General features: G+C 28.7%; 1 protein-coding gene across 13 annotated transcripts in view; it reads left to right on the plus strand.

Moving 5' to 3' along the window:
- Nucleotides 1-19,559, plus strand: part of LOC121132656 (fasciclin-2) — a 131,322-nt gene that overhangs the window by 82,495 nt on the left and 29,268 nt on the right. For all 13 annotated transcript variants that reach the window (XR_011778981.1, XR_005869413.2, XM_071886692.1 and 10 more), the window contains one exon: nt 13,090-13,220. Coding sequence is in view for 11 of the 13 variants with exons in the window: in XM_071886692.1 (XP_071742793.1) it covers nt 13,090-13,220 (131 nt within the window). In the remaining 2 variants the exon portion in view is untranslated. The remainder of the gene's footprint in view (nt 1-13,089; nt 13,221-19,559) is intronic.

Here is a 19,559-nt window from a genome sequence, read left to right on the forward strand (position 1 = left end):
AATTATGAGTTATTTTCCTTAATATAAGATTTTGTTTCCTGTGGAAATATGAAAAATGAAAAAGTTGCATAAATATTACGTACGTATTATTTATTGTATAATTATGTTTACACTTTATTAAAGACATATTAATCATTTATCGACATTTTGAGCATATATTATACATACAAGAGGATTTATTTATACCTTAATTTTAATCAAATTTGTTAATGAAATTTTGGGTATGCATTAAAAGGATATAATTTATAGCAAATTACTTTTACATTGATATAATAATCATTAATTAGGACTGCGATTTACATGTTAATCATTTTCTTTAAAAATATTTATCCAACTTAAATCGAAATTATGATTGCCGGATTTGTAATAGAACATATCCAAAAATGATCAATAAGTTTGGAAAAAAGAGTAAAGCTTTATTCTTTACTAAATAAAATGCTAAAATGGCTAAATTATTGTGAACTAGCTTCTTTTTTTTTTAACTTGTTTGATTCCATTACTAATTCATACCACATTTTATATTAAAAATCAATTTCACTCATTTTTTTTCACATAATTTCTTTTAACATGCTTTCGCAGATACATACTGCGCAAAAACGATCAAAAAAATAGAAAGTAGTAAATTTTGAACGATATAAAAAAACCAATTGGTAAAACTGCTGATAGCCCTCTTTCATTCAACTTGTGTAAGCTATTCTCATATAAGTTACTCATTTATTCCATTTGGAAAGGTTATGTCCTTTATGCCAATTTTTATATGGTATAAAAATTAATTTATTTTCGTTTTTGAGAAGTGTTTAATATACGTGTTGCTCAAACATCAAGCCGTTGAATATCATAAATTCTGCTGTTTTTCTCCCTTGTACATATGAATCAAATTAGCGATATTTTACTTAAAATAATCAAAAAAAAAACATTTTTGTTGAATTCTTCAATGGTATTTTAAGTAAAAGAAGCACAGTACTTAGTTGTTGTAGCTTTTAGATTGAAGTTAACACAACTTTGACACAATTAAAAAATGCATTTTTAATATATTTCATAAAAAATTACCATAGTAAAATACCAAAATTACCTTAAAAAGTGTGCACAATACATATATCAAATATCCCTGCAGCTTTAAAGATTTTTTTACAACACATACGATGTAAAGGGAAATTAAGTAAACATATTTATACTATAAAGTGATTTTTTTTTACTTTATCTTGAAGAATTATGTATAAATCTATTAAAAATAAATAGGACAAAATATACATAAGAATATAGAGTAAATAATATACAGAGTGAGGTTTGGTTGATTTATTATTTTTTTAGAGGGAATATTACATTTTATATTAAATATGTTACATTAAAAAACCTCAGATGATTTATTCTTTTTTTTTTAATCATGACTTACTAAATTATTATTTAAAATAATTAATTTAGACATAAAGTCTAAAAAAGATGTATTCAAAGTATTTTACGATTTATCTATATGTAAAGAATAAAAGGTTGTAAATAACTGCCCCTTAATCTATTGCCAATATAATTACAAAAAGAAGAAGTAAAAAAAGCTGAAATCGACTGTAATCGATTATATAAATAATTATCTCATTTGTCATAATTAATAGTTAACTTCATATTTGATAATAGGTCTATGAAGCACTAATCTGAATCACAATGAGATATAAATTACATTTCTCTACTTTCTTCACAAAAAAAGATCGAAAAAAACCTGCATCAAATAGTAGTTTACCATTTATGTCCCTGTGTTGGATTATATGTATATTCGATAGTTGGAGTTATGCTCTTTATAAAATTATAAATCAATATTCAAGGCATTAATAAAAGGTAAAATCAGATAAATCGAAAGTTTATATATAATACATATTCATATTGATAGGATAAAAAAAAATAGTGATACAACAGCCGACAAAAATAAAAAAGCCATTATTGATGTAACGAAAATACCTTGAGTGCTGTTTATAAATATTGTTTCCTGTGTCATTATTAAGTGGAGTGCTACTTATGTAGTTTCAAGTGTTGAGGGCTTCTGATATCTCAACTTTTTCCAGCAATAGAAACATATATTTTTATATTATATATCTATTTCATAAATATAGTAATAAAGCAAAGTTTGTTTGTATGTATGAATGTTTGAAAAAAAGTAGAAGAGTACATTGTATATAGTGCTTCCTGATATATATCATAAACATATGTTGATCTAAGAAATAGCAATTAATAAAATATTGCAGCCGTGTGCATATAGTCTCGAGCGTGTATGCAGGGTGTACTGTATAAATTAATAGTCCATTAAAAATAATGGTCTTTTTACTATCCCTAATATATAATATACTTATCGCAGCAAGATGATTTGACGTACAAACAATCCAAAATATTATCTTACTCGTAATTAGAGATATTACAGACGACTATCTTTTACGAGCATATTTATGTCAAAAAATATATACAAACGAAACGTAATAAGTAAGACTTTATCATTGATTTTTAAATGATATCTTCAAGTTATTAAAGAATTAATTTAACTTCCAAATTATTATGATTAAAAAAAAAGTTATAATTAATCAAAGTAATTATCAAATTATGAAATAAGTGTAACCATGTATGTATACTTGAATGTCGTGATCAAGACTAACCTACCTAATATCAAAATAAAACAAAGACTGAGTGATCTAAACTATGATAATACCAATATCTTAAGGGGTCGATATCTAAAGGGGCGGGAAATGTTCTTGTTTTTTTACGAAGAAAGATTAAATCTTTCTTTATTTACTTTGTTATTGACATTCACACGAAAACGAACACATTGAGGGTCAGAGTTGGAATGTCCCACTCATTTGAGTAAAATAAAGAGATTGTTGTGATTGAAAAATGGAAGGCAGACCCAGAGGAGAAGGAATTGAATTATTTCAATTAATTTAAATGAATAAGTATTAAAAATGTTGGCGAGTGTCTAGATGAGGAGTAAATACCTACTCCAGGAGACGAATGTCCTTCAGTTTATTATTGGAAATATTAATTCATTTAGTCGAGGAGCACAGATTATATGAAGAAGATGGATTAAATCGACGACAAAACTAAAAACATAGTTTTAAAATTCCTTATGAGACAACATCATCAATCATCATTGTTCTGTTCCCTCGCCATTATAATATGAATAATTAAAACTTTACTGAAACGATTCTAGCTGAAAAGAAGCACAGCCCAAAAAAAATTGATGATTTGTTTTTGTTTTATCAACCCTATCTTCTCTTTAAAAAAACGGACACCACAATGCATAAAATAGCTATAAAAAAAGGGAATAAGGGATTATTAAATATTAAAATTTACATGCATACATACATAATGATAATATACAAAAATGTTTTCCATTTGTTGGTATTTTTGAACAGAATACAACATCCAGTTCATTCTCGTAAAAATTTATGAAACAATTATTTTCTTCTTTACATATCTAACAGCAATGTATGGATGGCTTGGACCAAAGAAGAGCTTCGATAAACTGACGTTCTCTTCTTGGGGGAACATAGTAACATAAGTATAACTCATACAGAAACACACAAAGGACTATAGCTGAATTTATTTGTGACTTTATGGGATTTTGCCGGAAATACTCACGTGGTCTCTATTGTATGTATATATTATAATAGAGTATTATATTGAAGCTTGGCTTACTACATGAGTGTTTTGTTGTTGTTGAGAAAGATCCAGAAAAGCCATTTGCTAATTCTTGGAAGTGAGTAGCCTCAACACCTCTTACTATACACTAAGGATTGAGTGGTAAATCACATTGACAATATTTCTTCTTTATTATTATTAAATTTTAGAAAAAAGTTGTGTTATACACTTCAAATTGCATACAATACAAAAGATGATTATTTTGTAAATAATATATATTGAATTGTTAGGGTTTCAAAGTTTATGTCCAAAATGTATCGTTCTGTGGCATTTTTTCTTAAAAAGTGAAGTTTGATGAAAAAAGAGAAAAATTATTCATAAAATCACAAATATTTTAGTTAAACATCAATGTTTATGTGAATTCGTTTTTATGCAAATGAATTTCCAGACAAATTTGCACAAACTTTATTTTTATCTACGAATCCAATACTCTATTGAAAATCCATTTCTTTAAGCTGAAAAAAAAATAAAGTGCATTTTCAGCGATTTCTTATTTTGGCCATAAGTTTTCTGATTTTGAATAAATTTAGGAAACGTCTTTATTCATATAGTTGTTTTTGAGACAACAGTTACTGTTTTATTTATAACCCAACCCCCGATCTAGTCTCCTTGAGCTCCAAAAAGCAACTTTTTTGGGGGTATAGAATGTCCCCCACCTTGAAAATCGGAACCCCCTTCTTGGCCTGGCCATGTTTAAAAGAAGCGCCCATACAAAATTTCAGCTTGCTAGGTCCAACGGTGTGAGTATTCATACAGACACAAAATCTATTATATATATAAAGATGATAAATAATTAAAATGTAATATGTATTTAGATGTACATATCTACCAAAATGTAAAATAATGCATTTCATATGGACATATTCTTATAAACATTAGGTGATTCAGATATTATTAATGTTATAAATGCACATTTAAAATGCCACATATCTAAAGGATGATCATTTTAAATCCCAAACATGTTTAGACCTCAAAATCTCGGTAACCCTGGGATCTATATTTATATAAGCTTGCTCATCAGATTAAACTGATAAAATGTTACAATAAAGAATACACCATTCTAGGGATGTTCTCCAAATACTAACGTCACGCAGCCATTATTGCGGGGTGTACGCCTAAGAATGCAAAGAACTCCATAGAAAATTATACTAGATTGTTTAACTGATGTTAACAGATTTGGTGTCATGCTAAAACTACATATATATTGATACGGTTTATCTTAATCGTGTAATTTGAGCCGTTTTTATTCCTGACAACTGATATTTTTAAGACCTATATGTATTGAGCAAAGGAAATGTGGCCTTCTAGAAAATCTGGATCAGAACCTTTTGGACTACTATGAGTGGGATGTCTTGAAAAAAGAGTCGAATAAATATGCACATAACACTCTTGACTCCTGGCGAGCTTCAATTATCGAGGCGGTGGCCAACAAGGCCTGTGCCAGGTTCAGGGTCAGGTAGGAGGCTGTGGTTGAAGCTGTAGGTGGTTGATTTTAGTGGTTGACTTCACTATGGACCCATCATGTATGTACAAAAGATTAGTCAATTGCTGAATTAATTTAGGTAAAATAAATTCTAATATACATTATCCTGCAATTTTCAGGATTTAAAAACTCCACCCTATACTAATCTTGATATCACGTAACTTTTAAATGTTAATGAATATGCTAGGATGGGTGTAGCCATGTAGTGATGGCCCTACTTACCTAAATAATTGCCAATCTTCATAAAGTGTTCACATAAAATGAAAGTAGCAGCAAGCATAAAAAATTATGAGATGGGAATAAACTACTTATTATTCTTTATTTTTGTATCATATATGTAGGTATAGATACTATCTTTAGGTATTATAACTAAAATTGCAGACAAAACTTGAAGAGAAAAAAAACTATACCTATACCATAATCTGGAAATGTCAAAATAAGTCAAGCAAAAATTATTTCTTTTATTTTTTTCCAAAAGTTTTTTTTTTATATTTGGAATCCCTTACTTGATGATACTATTAATAAAGTATATGTAATAAAGCTAGCTCTACAACAGTATCAATTGGCCTTTGATATACAACTATATGTACACATATACCTATTTATTAAATTCCTTTCTTTTTTGACAAAAAAGTTATACAATTTTTTCTCTTTTTTTTAATACGTCGTTTGAATTCAATGTATGTTATGTAGTAGCATCCATGTCCATTTCTCTATGATAAACGAGTTTTTAAGGTAACTTTACCTATATATTATATTCTTTTACAAACTGAAGACTTCTTAACTATTCATTGAGCTATGTATGAAAGGAACTTATTACTCACTATTCAGAACAAAATTCCAATACAATAAAAGGACTTTTTTTTAAGGAGGGGAGAAGAATTGTGAATATAATGTAGCCCTTCTGCTACTCTAATTAGACTAAATTTTATATTTTATAAATTTATATATATAATACTTGGTTGTAAAATATATGCATACACTGGTATCTTGTAAAAGTAGCACAGTAAATATAATTTTAAACACTATCTCACAAAATATTATTGACATTTAAGAAAAGTAGATATTTCTCAAACTAATGTGTGACATACATCATACACAAAAGTATTATTGATGTTTATATGTAATACTTAAACATAAAAGTAATCTTAATCAAAAGTTAGGTAAATGAAAAATTTCCATCTTACACCATAATATATATATACGATCCAATATTTCATAGAGATACTATTTTGGTCAACTATAGGCTTTATATATAGAATTTATGGGTAGAAATTAGATACTAATAAATGTTTGTTATAGTCTAGAGTACCCGTCATGTGATTGAAAATACATTATCAGTCCTGACATGGCCTTTTTTAATTGTTCCTTTAATTGGCTAGATGGAGTTGCACTCATATTCATAAAGTATATTTCTTCTCTATGAATCAACTGGGCGCGAACCTACGCACATTGAGGTCAAGAGAATAATTTCTCCCGAGCGCGATGTCCATGAGCTACGGTGATTCCATTCATGGCCTTTCAGATTTAAAAAAATATTAATTTTTTCTTGGCCAGTAAATCTGTAGCGCCTCCGAAGGAATAATTAAAATTACTTGAACGATGATTAGTTTAAGAATACAAGTGTAGTGAATTCATATATATTTTTGGGAACAAGTATTAATGCTTGATTTGATTTTAACGGGTTAAATGTAAAATTAATTGCTATGTGTACAGGGTAGTGAATATGTCTTCCATTACCTTGCATGCTGTACTTCATTTTAATCTCACCGAAGTCATAAGAACTCGGAGATGGTAGACATCAAAAATAATTTATTCAATATATATCCAAAACATTTTTTTTAAACTTGGTTGTTATTGGCGCTAATGACAGCCTTCAATCGGGGGCTGGAAGGCCATTTACACCTATGTAATTTACCTGAGCCTCATCTTCTCCCACTCCTTATTCACGGAGAACTCGAGGTCGGCAATAGTGTTGTAGAAGACTTGACAAGATTTGAACTCTACTTACCATCAGATGATGTAGTCTAGAGTGTAGAAATCTGGGGTCTGGGGTGACTAAAAGTTAACTAAGCAGATTCTTACAACGATCTTATGGAATTGTTTGATGCTTTTGATTCAAGAATTGTCTCTCAGCCAACCTCTCTGAATTCCTTCTAGTAACCTTGACCACCCTTGATCGGCCTAGTGACTTCTCTTTTGCGAATTCTACGATGGAAATAGACCGGGTTGGCCTCAAAAGAGTTTTATGTCAGTTTTGATGGTTAGCTTGATTGGTCACTTAGAGGATAATCCTTGAGACTGGGTTCATCGTCCAGGTGCTTGCAAATGCGGTAGATTGTGAGATGGTTGACCCCGAGCTGCTTAACAGTCTTTTAAAGTGTCATGGTTGGCGCAGATCAAAGTTGCAATCTCCAACATTTTTGTTTCCATCAATGTGCAAAAATTTAGTTTTAGATAACAATAAATGCCTTTAATTATTGTGCCCAACTTTATGTTTGCAACTTGTTACTCATCTCAAAAATAGAGTTAAAGAGGTGTTGTAAGACTTATTTACTACCGGGTCTATATTGAATGGTCAATATTACTATATATATATTCAATATGGGAGATATAAGTACTCACACAATCATATTTCTTCAGAATATCTCCATTTTAGGAGAAAAAGTAAAAATATTTCTTCTTTAAGAATTTTTTTCATAAATTTATCTTCCTTAAATTCAACCATATAGGTACCCATATTAAATTTTCAGAAGAGGATAATTGGTTAAAAGTCCTTTTTCGATGTGAAATTTAATTAATTATCTATAGTTTCATTTGTGTGCCTTTATCCTTTCAGTCAAATACACTACTATTTTATTCATTGAATATGGTGCAATATTAAAACATTTAGAATGATTTTAAAGTAGAACAGTATTAATCCTGGAGTCTCCCTGCCAAAATATCTTCAATATATTATTTCAACGAATTGAATTATTTCTATGCATTATTGACACAATTTTTTTACATTTCATTGGCAACTTGGACAATTTTTCATTAATGATTGGTAGTGAAAAGTATTCTTTTAAAAACAGGAAAAGAAAATGGCTACAAAGAATAACTCATAATGTATCATGATGTTTGATTGGAGAGTTGCGTCATTTACTTACACTTTCTTTATTGCATTCTCACTGATGTCGTAATAAACTGACAGCAACAGTATAATGGAGACATTGGTTGATTTCCTACAAAATGGATACATTTTGCCAAAAATACTTCATCAATAGCATGACTTTAAAAGTGAAAATATAAATTGTTGTATATATAGGAGCAAGGTTTTATTTTCCTTCTTATAAAAATTTGGTCGTTCATGTCCCCAAGATGTCTGATTTCAAGAATTATGACCTCAAATAAAAACGCTATTTTTTCTTAATTGACTAAACTTGTGAATCTACGCTTTTATTGTACACAAGTAGGTAAATAGTTGTAGTCACAATATAATAGAACTTATGAAGCTGTGATGGTCATTCATTAGGGGAGTGGAGTAGTTCAGGGGGGGGGGATAAAAATTGAATATTTGTTTGAATTTTATGCTCAAACACTATCTGAAAGGGGATGCAAGGCAAAAAGTTTGAGAATTGTTGATATACCGGCCTTTTCAAAAGTCATTGTACTTTTTGTGAATTAACATATCATACTCACGATAGAGATTTTGATGAAGTTTGACAGATTTATTATACATGCTTATTTTCATTGAATATATTTCTATAGAATTTAATCATTACCATTGCTATTGGCTTCAATGACACGGTTCGACGCGGTCGCTAAGGTCTTGCACACGTTGATGATGTACTTCTTACTCATGGACATAATTTGTTCACAGAGCCTTTGAGATCATCAATAATGTTATGGCGATTTATGAGGTATTGGACTCAACATACCACCAGATACTGTAATCCAAACGGTTAAGGTCTGGTTTCTTGGGGAGGGGGATAAGTTTTTGAACTAAAAGAATATGATCTCGGTCAACCACGAATGTACCTACCTTCTTCTTAGTGTGACCAGGCGCCCTATTTTGTTGGAAGAAGTATGGAGACTTCTTTATGATCTCCAATACTTATGGTTGGATCTTTGCCTCCAAAATCTACAAGTCATCTGTACCAGTCAACTTGTAGCCCTTCAGGAACCACACTGACGGAATCTTGTCCCCAATTAATGTTACAAATCATAGCATCATCACAAATTCCGGATGCCTTGCGGTTAAGACCTTTCTGAGGTCATAATCGGTATCGTTGAAGCAAATGACTATCATTTTGCTTATTGATCACTGGATCGACAGTGAAGTTATTCTCATCAAAGAAGATGATAATTCCCCACCATTATTCTACAAGTTGTTCAAAAGGCACTTACAATGCTCCAGGGGACTTCTTGCAGTTGTTGAGTTAGGAGAGGCCATTCCAGATGTCTAATATGCACTTATAAAATAACTTATCATTATTGGCCGACAATTTCAAGCTTAATTTAATCATGATGATGATGTTTGTTGTCTAAGACGAGGAAAAGAAAGCAGGCGAAAATATCAATTTTATTTTTCATAAATTGGATATAGGATGAAAATATTTATTACACACTTTATTATTATTTTTGATTAATCTCATTATGCTTAGAAAAAATAAATAAACTCGATCCTCTATTTTTCATTATATTCACAATATAGGTATAATGTTTTACGTGTTTTATATTCAAATTTACAAGTAGCAACTGAATCTATAACAGGTAATTTATAGAACATTTTGACAACAATAAATTTGAAATTTTATTAGATATTTCATAAGGATACAAAATAAATACTCACACGTGTAGAAATAAATTATAATTTTTTTCATAATAATAATTTGATAAAAATATAATTTGAATATAACAATTTGAAATTGGACTCTTAATCATTTTTTGCCTAAGAAATTTTAAAGGTACGAAAATTACAGGGATTTTCTTATGTTTAGAACAAAAATGCATTTTTGAAATCTATAAACTTTTTCTTCAAGTTCAAATTTAAGAATGATTCAATAATGCAAAAAATGACTATTCTAAACATCACTTTGTTGATCACAAAACATTTTTCAATAAAAAATATTAAAGTATTAAAGTCTCTGAATAAAGTTCAAATATTGTTACTTAATGTAATCAATCATATATAGCTATTTCTTAACTAAAAGAGGCTATTGAGTAGTAAATTTTTTTAATGCATACAACTTGTGCTTAATACCAATTTCTACTCATTATATACCTATGTATTTCTAGTTAAATTTAATTATACTTTTATAAAATCTGTTTATTCAATTGAGAAAAAAAAATTTAAAACAAATTATTAAAAAGACGGATTTATTAATAAATTTAAATAACTTTTCTTTCAAATGCTTTTTTTATCTGCTATAAAATATTAAAATAAATAGTATATTTCTTTTGCAGAATATTTCACTTTGTGTGTTGATTTTTACTTAATATTATTATAATTTAATTTCTTTTGGAAAAGGATAGGGTATAGATTCAAGAAAAAGGAAATGAAATCCATATATAAAAAAATTGAAACAGGTTATCATCACACATGTGTTAGTTGTGCAATTACTATGTAGGACCCTACTCTATAAAATATATTATATAACTCTAAATATCGATATGTTGAAGATTTTAAATCTGAAAAAAGTTTAGACTTCAATATCTTGGCAACCCTGAGATTGATGGGTTTATTCTGGAAAATCCAACATTTTAAGACCATTATATTTTGTAAGCTTGGACTGCTAGATACCCAGATCTGAACACTTTGACATACTATGTTTAGAGCGTCTTAGAGAGAGAGAGAGTCAAACAAACGTACACATAACATTATTGACTCCTTGCGGGCTTCTATTCTCGAGACAGCAGCCAACATGGACAAGAACTTCCTCATCAAGGCCAGGTTGCAGGCTGTAGTTGATGTGATTAACTTCACTATATGTAAGAGCAAAAGATTTGTGAATTGCTGAATGAATTTTGGGAAATACAATGTAATATAAATTTTTCTTCAATTTTCCAGAATTAAAATCCCCGCTCTGCAGACTATCTATGCATACAAAGTTTCTTTGTTATACTTATTACATAAATGAATTTGCATAAGGATTTATCTCCCGGGACTTTTCGAGGTTCTACACCTACGAGATATCCACGGGTATTTCCGGATTTTATTATATATTAATATAAGATGAAATAACAAATTATATTTATAATTAATTTAATTTAACGTTAAATGCATAATGAAGATTAACTCTTTTTAAATTTTTAATAAATGATTATTTCAAAGCATAATATATGATGAAGCATCAAAATGTTTTGAATAATGGAATTTTACTACATCAACAATCTTATACAATATTAGTCTTTTTATACTTCATACATATATACAAGTACATCATATAATAATTGGAAGTATATAAATGGTCACAAGTTGTAATCTGACTTAGTCACAAAGTATGAATAGAGATAAAATTAAGCTACTCATCAATTTTGATTTTTATAAAATAATTTATAATAAGGAGAGAATTGGGTTGTTGTCACGCTTTTTATATTTTTTATGAGAATGATAATAAAGTAATATTTAAATTCTTATTGATCTTTACTTTTATGATCAAATAGTATCTTTCAAATGTGACAACCTACCCTAGTCATTGAGTTGATAATCGCACTATGTTTTATTGTTAATTAATAATGATCTTAGGAATAACTTATGTTCTGATGATTAATGAATAAGAATACATCTGCCATTCGTAGATATTTATGAATTTATGGTAGGATCCGAAAATTCATTCAGACTGATAAAATTCGATCAATTTAGCAATTAATACCTAATACGTAATACTCCAAAGTCCAAAAAAATATAATTTTTGATAGAAAATGATGAGTATCGTCAAAAATACTTTTAAAAAATTGACAGAGTACAATATTTCAACTTCTCATAATGATTTCCAAATAATGTGTATTTGGTACTTTTTTGATCAAACATTAATTCTACAAGCTCATATTTGCTTTTATTAATATTTTAATTCTAAAATTATCAAATTCACAAAAGCAAATATTTCAAGGAATGAATTGTTGTTTTAGATTATGGAAAATTATTTTATTTAATTAAGTATTTATACTCAGTTCGATAATTTTTGAAATTATATTAGATCTCCCCCAATTAATTAAAAATATTTTCTCTGATCATATGACGATTCATAGATGAATAACTTAGTTTCTAACATAATTTCTATTAATTAATCATTAAACATTAATTATTCCTTGAATCAACGAAATCCTGATACATTTTAGTTTAAGTATTATGTATCCCTACTATCAGTGAAACCCAACCCAATGACCGGGTCGGACTGTCACATCAATAAAAATAAGGCTTTCTGATTAGGATGGGTTTTTTTTGTTTTTTTTAAGCAAGACCTTGAAGTTATTCTTCAAAAGCTGAACTATTTATTGAAAATATCAAAACAAGTAGCAGAATTGGATCTTATATACTTATATATTTTTATGCACAATATAATTTTGTATTTCTTGAGTAAGTTCCCTATTTCTTATTCATATTTGGAGCACATCATTTCAATTAAAGATACGTCATCAATCTACAAAATTCAAAACACTGCGTAGATTTTATTCGAAGAAGCATTCCTTTGTTTCATACTAATAAAATTTATATTCACGAAAAAGATATTATTTAACAAAAAGTGCCTCATTTATTCATATGTATGTATATTAAAATTATGTTTTAAATTCTTAAACCGTTTCGTGACTTATTTCCCTTAAAATATGCATGTAATAACTTTACCTTATGTAGACATTCTACAACAAATGGGAAAAAATAATTAAAACTTTTTTTTTGTAAAAATAAATCACTTAAATAAACTTATGTTGTATATATCTATTTACAGGAAATCGCTATGTGATTGAGTCAGATGGTCTTTTAATCAAGGACATTAGTCGTGAAGATGCTGGTACCTATACATGCAGAGCCAAAGTTTTTGAAACGGGGTCTCTGGAAGAACGGGATATCAAATTAGAGGTATGCATTTAACCGCACATAGAGGGCAATCCTTTTTTTAATTTAGAAACCCACTTTTACTGATTTGATTAATTACAAAAGTAAATCAAATTTTACTTGTTCGTAATTAACTTTTTCGTATCAAATCTGATTTTGGAGAATTTCAAATTGGAATTTTTGCAGTATTTTCACCATTTTTATAGGTTTGAGACAACTTTTGCGTAAGAAAAATCCTTAACCCGCATGAAAGTGAACGTATTATTTGCAAATGTGAATTTCAAATATGTGCTTTTATTTACAAAAAAAAAATCACCCTATGTTGAGGAAATGTTATTTAAAGGTCAAAGGACCACCATATTGCATAGAATTTGTTTGAAAAGGAATACCTTATTCATTGTTTAATTGTTTTTACGCCATAGTTTAATTGAAGCATAAATAATATGGATTTCATTTACAAAAGATTATTTGGTTTTAAAAATGGTATATTTCAGCTGTAATATTGGATTTGTTTTCAATTTTATTAAGAAAATAAAAATAGCTGTTGATTAAATAGTATACCGATTTATATTATAAATATATTTATTTCCTTTTTTTTTTTTTTTTACTTTTAGCACTTATGTAATTTCGATCGATTTTTGCTTTTAAAAAACCTTGAAATTCTGTAAAATTGGAATCTATACGAATTTTCAAGTATATTATTTACAACAGAGACGCTAATTATTAAAGATCGAAAAATTCGTGAACCCTATTGTGCTAAAAATCCCATTCTGAAAATATACTTTCAATTTAAACACCTATAAATTCCTTTTTTTCAATGAAGATTCTTCATATTGCTTACCATTTTTAGCTCAAAGATTTAAAAATGACAACAAAAGTATGGTATCACAATTTTTTATTGATATTTTCCTTTGACATTATATATTCTTCACGTCCACATATTATAATTATATGTTGATACCAGTTCAAAAAGTATATGATGGTTATTTTTCATTGCGAAAGGTTTGAGTTTTAGGTAACCTCTACAAATTCATATATGACATAATACTAATTATTTTTCTCTATATAAAGAATTCAGTATTAATTAGTGAACTATCCAATCTATTTTTAGAACATTACATCCGTCCCTATCTACTTTCTAATTATAGTAATTTGTTCCTGTGTACACATATTTTAATATAAAATGTATCCTTAAGGCAATGGAAACTTGATAATTCCTTCTCTTGTATACACATTCATTTGTATTTATGTAGAAAAAATGCTTTCAGATTTGCTTTTTTGTTTCCCACTTCTTATTTAGTATTTTTGTTACAAAGTACATAGTTCCATTTATTATTACATTCATGTTATTTACCGTGTTACTTGTGAAAGCCTTTTACAACTTATTCAATATATCTACATATATATATCTCTTTTACATTTATATGGATATATTTCTCAATAATTCCCAATTTCTGCCTTTTCCTCTTCTTTTCTCTGTGATTAAGAGGAATAACAACTTGCATACTCCTATTTATGTATAATTTACGTGCAAAAAGCAATTCATAATTATATCAATTGTTATTTGTACTTATGTATTTGTTATTCTGAATTAAATCTACCGATTCAATTTTTCATTATGACTTATTTTCCTGGTAATTCATTGTTCAATATTATGAAATCCTCACTTGAAGGAAAGGGAATGCTGCTTTCTTATTCAAGCACTCACAATATAAGTACTATTATTTAAGCTCGATCTGATAGCGATTTTTTGTTCCAGTTCGGTCTTAAATGATTAGTCCAAGACTGATATCACTCTATAAATCGATATTCTTCCGATTCAAGTTATAAAAGTTGCAACCATATGGAACACTTTCAACTTTATATGACGTCATTGTACTGATGTTTCCAATTTGGAAACGCATATTTATGATGCCAACAACAATTAATTTATAAAATCGATCTTGATCAAATTTTTCCATGAGACTAATATAATTAGTTTGGACCAAAGAAGTTTGTTTGTCTGTTTGTAAGCGGATTACGGGAAAAGTTCAAAAACTGATTTTGGTCAAACTATTGTAGGAAGAATATATATATATAAAGAGTAAGAGACCATTTAATTTTGAAGTCACTCAAAACGTTAAAACGCACAATAGACCCTAACTTATGAACAAAATTTTGATAAATCACTGAAATTAAATTTTGAGAGATCAAGGTCACAAAAACGATAAAAAGATATAATGGAATATAATTAGAGGAAAATATTTTTGATAAAGTTTTATGCTCTACTGTGTTTCTACTCATGTCTTAATAATGTTTTGGATAGGGCTAGTATTTCCGGACCAAAAACCAGCACTAGCATGTATGTAGATATATTGTGTTTATATATACCGTGAAATCCAATGAAATCCTTCCTATTGAACTGTTATCTAAATCATTATTCTATTCGTGTACATCAAACTACGTTATTTTAAACAGTTTAGATAATGTATGAATATCTAATAGGCTTTAATGCAGTATATAAATTTATGTATGTATCTATATAATATATGTATAAAAATTAGATTGATGCAGTATTCATAATGGTTTAACAAAGCTTTCACCAACAATATATGTATACATATGTATATTAGGTCGGCTCAAAAGTTCGTAAATGGTGCCACTAGAGTTAAAGTATATGAGTTTAACTTAGTATCAACCAGCAAACGATACGTTTACAAGTTTGTCTACTGTCAGAGAATTGGTTTGTGAGGTATAGCATTGTGAGTCAAGCAACTTTAGTCATTGTTAAAAAAGTGTATAAAAATAATTTATTATGTAAATCAACCGTCGAAAAATGGTTTGCTAACTTAAAACGAGGCGAAATGAGCTCAAAGATGTTGCATGCAGTGAACGTCGGAAAAAGGCAGTTACCGACAAAAACATCTAAATAGTCCACAAAATGATGTAAATGATTGTAAACTGAAGTTGATCGACATATTTGAGACTCTACAGATATCGAAAGAACGTGTTAGAAATATCGTGCATGAATATTTGGATATGTCAAACCTTTGTGCAAAGTAGGTACCGTGTGAGTTCACTATCGATCTAAAGTAACAACGCGTTCATGACTCGGAGCAATCTTTAGCGAAATGCAATATTTTTATACGGTATACTGACTATGGATGAAACGTGGCTCCATCCAGAGTATAATCAATATTTAGCCTAGTAGACTTCATGCGATGAACCGAATTAAAAGCGCAGCAACCTTTGGTTGGCAAGGTTACTACATCAGTATTCTAGATGCGCATGGTATAATATATATATTGTTTACCTCAAAAAGGGCCAGACAATCAACAGCTATTATTACATAGCATTGTATGAGTGTTTAAAGTAGGAAATCACCAAAAAAACGACTCCATTTGAAGAAGAAAAAGTGCTTCTTCCATCAAGACAATGCACCGTGTTACAAATAAAATAAATAAAAAAAAAAGCAAAATTGCATAAATTAGGCTATGAGTTGCTTCTCCACCCACTGTATTCTCCGAAACAGATGTCTCTTTTGAGAATAAAGAGAAATAATACCATAAAAATAGCATTGTATAACCACGTTATCGTTGTATCACCGACTTGCAATGCATTAGTAAGTGCTGCTCCATTTTAGAAGAGCGAAAAAATCGCTTGAATTTTCGCTCATTTATACAAATTTCTATTACTTTTTCAGTTTTCTGCATCTTATGAGATAGCATCGAAAAATTTGAGAGTTAAAGAATAATTTTAAAGATTACAAGAAAAGACGGTTAATGTTATGTCTCAAGAAAAGCTAGAATATTTTTTTATGGTGTACCTGTGGCTTTCTGCTGTCTTTGGTTGACGAATTTGCTTCTCATAGAGCTGGTCACTCTATGAAGATACAGACATCAGTTCCCTCAGAGACACTGCCATCTCCTTCGTGTGTAGAAATTACGTTGGAAGATAAATCTTTCTTTTTTGTAAAACGAATTTTCCCATTTGAAATTCGATTTTCTGATATTTTTATGTAGTAAATTGACCTCAAAATCTAAACAAACTTAAGTTAAAAAGCTTGAGAACCCTTTGTTTAATCTCAAACTAATTATCAGGAAATTGCACAATACGTAACTACATGTCCCCTTTAATTACAGTGGTTCCCAAACTTTTTTTGCCCAATGCACACCAAAAGACATATACATTTCTTGATATACCTATTTTAATTAAACCAATCATTTTGATTATTATAAGCTATTGCAAATAACGTATGGTTTTCATAAATCATAAAGTCACTTCAAGATAGGTTTCAAAATTTTAAAAAAAAGTGCAATGGATCAAATAAAAGGTAAAATGGATTATAAAAAATCTATTTTTTTTGTATTTGGTAAAGTTTCCAAAAAAAATTGTTATGCGATGTATATCAATTTTAATCCGACATTAGCGCTTTCAATCTTTATTACGGCGCAATATGAAAGTACTTTGTCTTAATTTTTAGCTTCTCCTTTTTTTCAATAAGTATCATTAATTGTATGGAGAGCGGGGTATTAATATACTCGAACTTCTTATTATACCATTCAATTGTAGGTATTTAAAAATAGCATCTTTTGCACTGTACTGTTTCTGTCATTCATGGAAATTTCATTAAATTCTCTTGATGTTTAAGAAATATTGTTTTATTGAAATATCATATTTTATTGTATCACAGATTTTGGTGTAGGTTATAACATAACTAGATTTAACACTACGAAAAAATGGCGTGAAATTCCAATGATAAATTTGTCATAACTTCCTTAATATTGAAGCTAAAGAAATGATTTTGGTATCAAAATGTCTTTTTTACCATTATATATTAGATAAAACAGGTTTAAAAGGTAAAAAATTGAATTGGATTTTTTTTGTAACATACATACATAAAGAGTTGTCAAGTTCAAATACGAGCGAAAAAATGAGCGGGAGCGCGCTCAGGATTTCTTGAGCGCACTAACGCTGCCGACTTGTGTATGTATGTATAATAATATACGTATTATTATATAGTAAATAATACTTAATATTAGAAGACATGCATGGAAAGGGAAAAAACATTTTTTTCTCTTCCTGGAATAATATTAATGATATTATAATTTAACAAGAAAACTCTTGAAGCTAAAGTTTTATTTAATCTTCCAGTCAAATTTTTGAAATAACGATTTGTTGTTTTCCTTAATTATATCTGATTTTTATGCTAGGTAGATCAAAAGGGTTTATTTCATATCTCTTTTCATTTAATATTTGTTTCTCAAAGGAAGTAGCAACAAACTTACTTATTCATTAATAATTTATCATATTCATATTGAAATTTATTACATATACTATGGGCATGAGTTTTGTTAACAAAGCGATAGATAGTGGCACTGTCTTGCGGCAAAATAACACAATCTCTTGAAGACAATGATTATATATAATAAAAGATATAGGTGTATGTTACATACATAGAGGGCACAGTAAAAATTATTCTCAGTATGCACTATTTTTGAAGCAGCCACCTTAAATAACAAACTACAAACTGTCACACCACCTTGCAGAAAATTTATTTTTTTTAGTTTTCTCATGCCTTATTAGCTGGTTTAACTGGTTTACCCATATAAATGGACAATGGGGACAGTTAACGTTACATACTCAAATGAAAAGTATAAAAGATTCCATTTACATCTCGTGTCAATTTAATTATAACCTTCCTTAGATTAATGAAACATTTTTATACTTATTTCTAAAATATTTATTGGGGCACAATATGTCTGAAATTTGATTGCAAATTTCGTTTCCCATACCTAAAATAGGTTAATATATTTTGAAATTTCATAAAAATAATTTTAATTTACCGTGCTAACTGGTTTGCGATTCATCAAACCTCTAAATAAAGTATTTAAAAAGTTTTTTATTATTAAATTTAGACCCGGTAGTTTACACTAAAAAAATTTTACCTTGTTGTGTAGGAATTTAGCGTGTTCAATCGAAATTATTTTTAGTAAAAAGTGATAAGTATTTTAGCTATCCCGGTCTCCTCTACAACATAATAATACTAAAAGTGTGATTATTTTTCTTCATATTTTGTTAATGAAAATAACAAAATAGAAGATTTTAATGTTTAAACTTATCTTGGGTAATTATTCGTCTATATGTACTTGGGTAGAAAGGCTTGTGTTATAAATCAAATGGTCATCGAGTTTCTCAAAGGGAGACACTCCTTTTGAAAAATAAAAATTAGAAACGACAAACGAACCTACAGTTTTTACTTATCTTATTTTTCTCTACCTATGGTTTCAGTGCTTTCTTCTTTTCCTTTTGCTCTCTTTTAAAACGTTTCCGTAGTAATTTATCATTTTTCTCTCCCTATAACATGTAGGTCTCTGCATTAAA

The sequence above is a fragment of the Lepeophtheirus salmonis genome, chromosome 2 (assembly GCF_016086655.4).
Source record: "Lepeophtheirus salmonis chromosome 2, UVic_Lsal_1.4, whole genome shotgun sequence".
Lineage (NCBI taxonomy): Eukaryota > Metazoa > Arthropoda > Copepoda > Siphonostomatoida > Caligidae > Lepeophtheirus > Lepeophtheirus salmonis.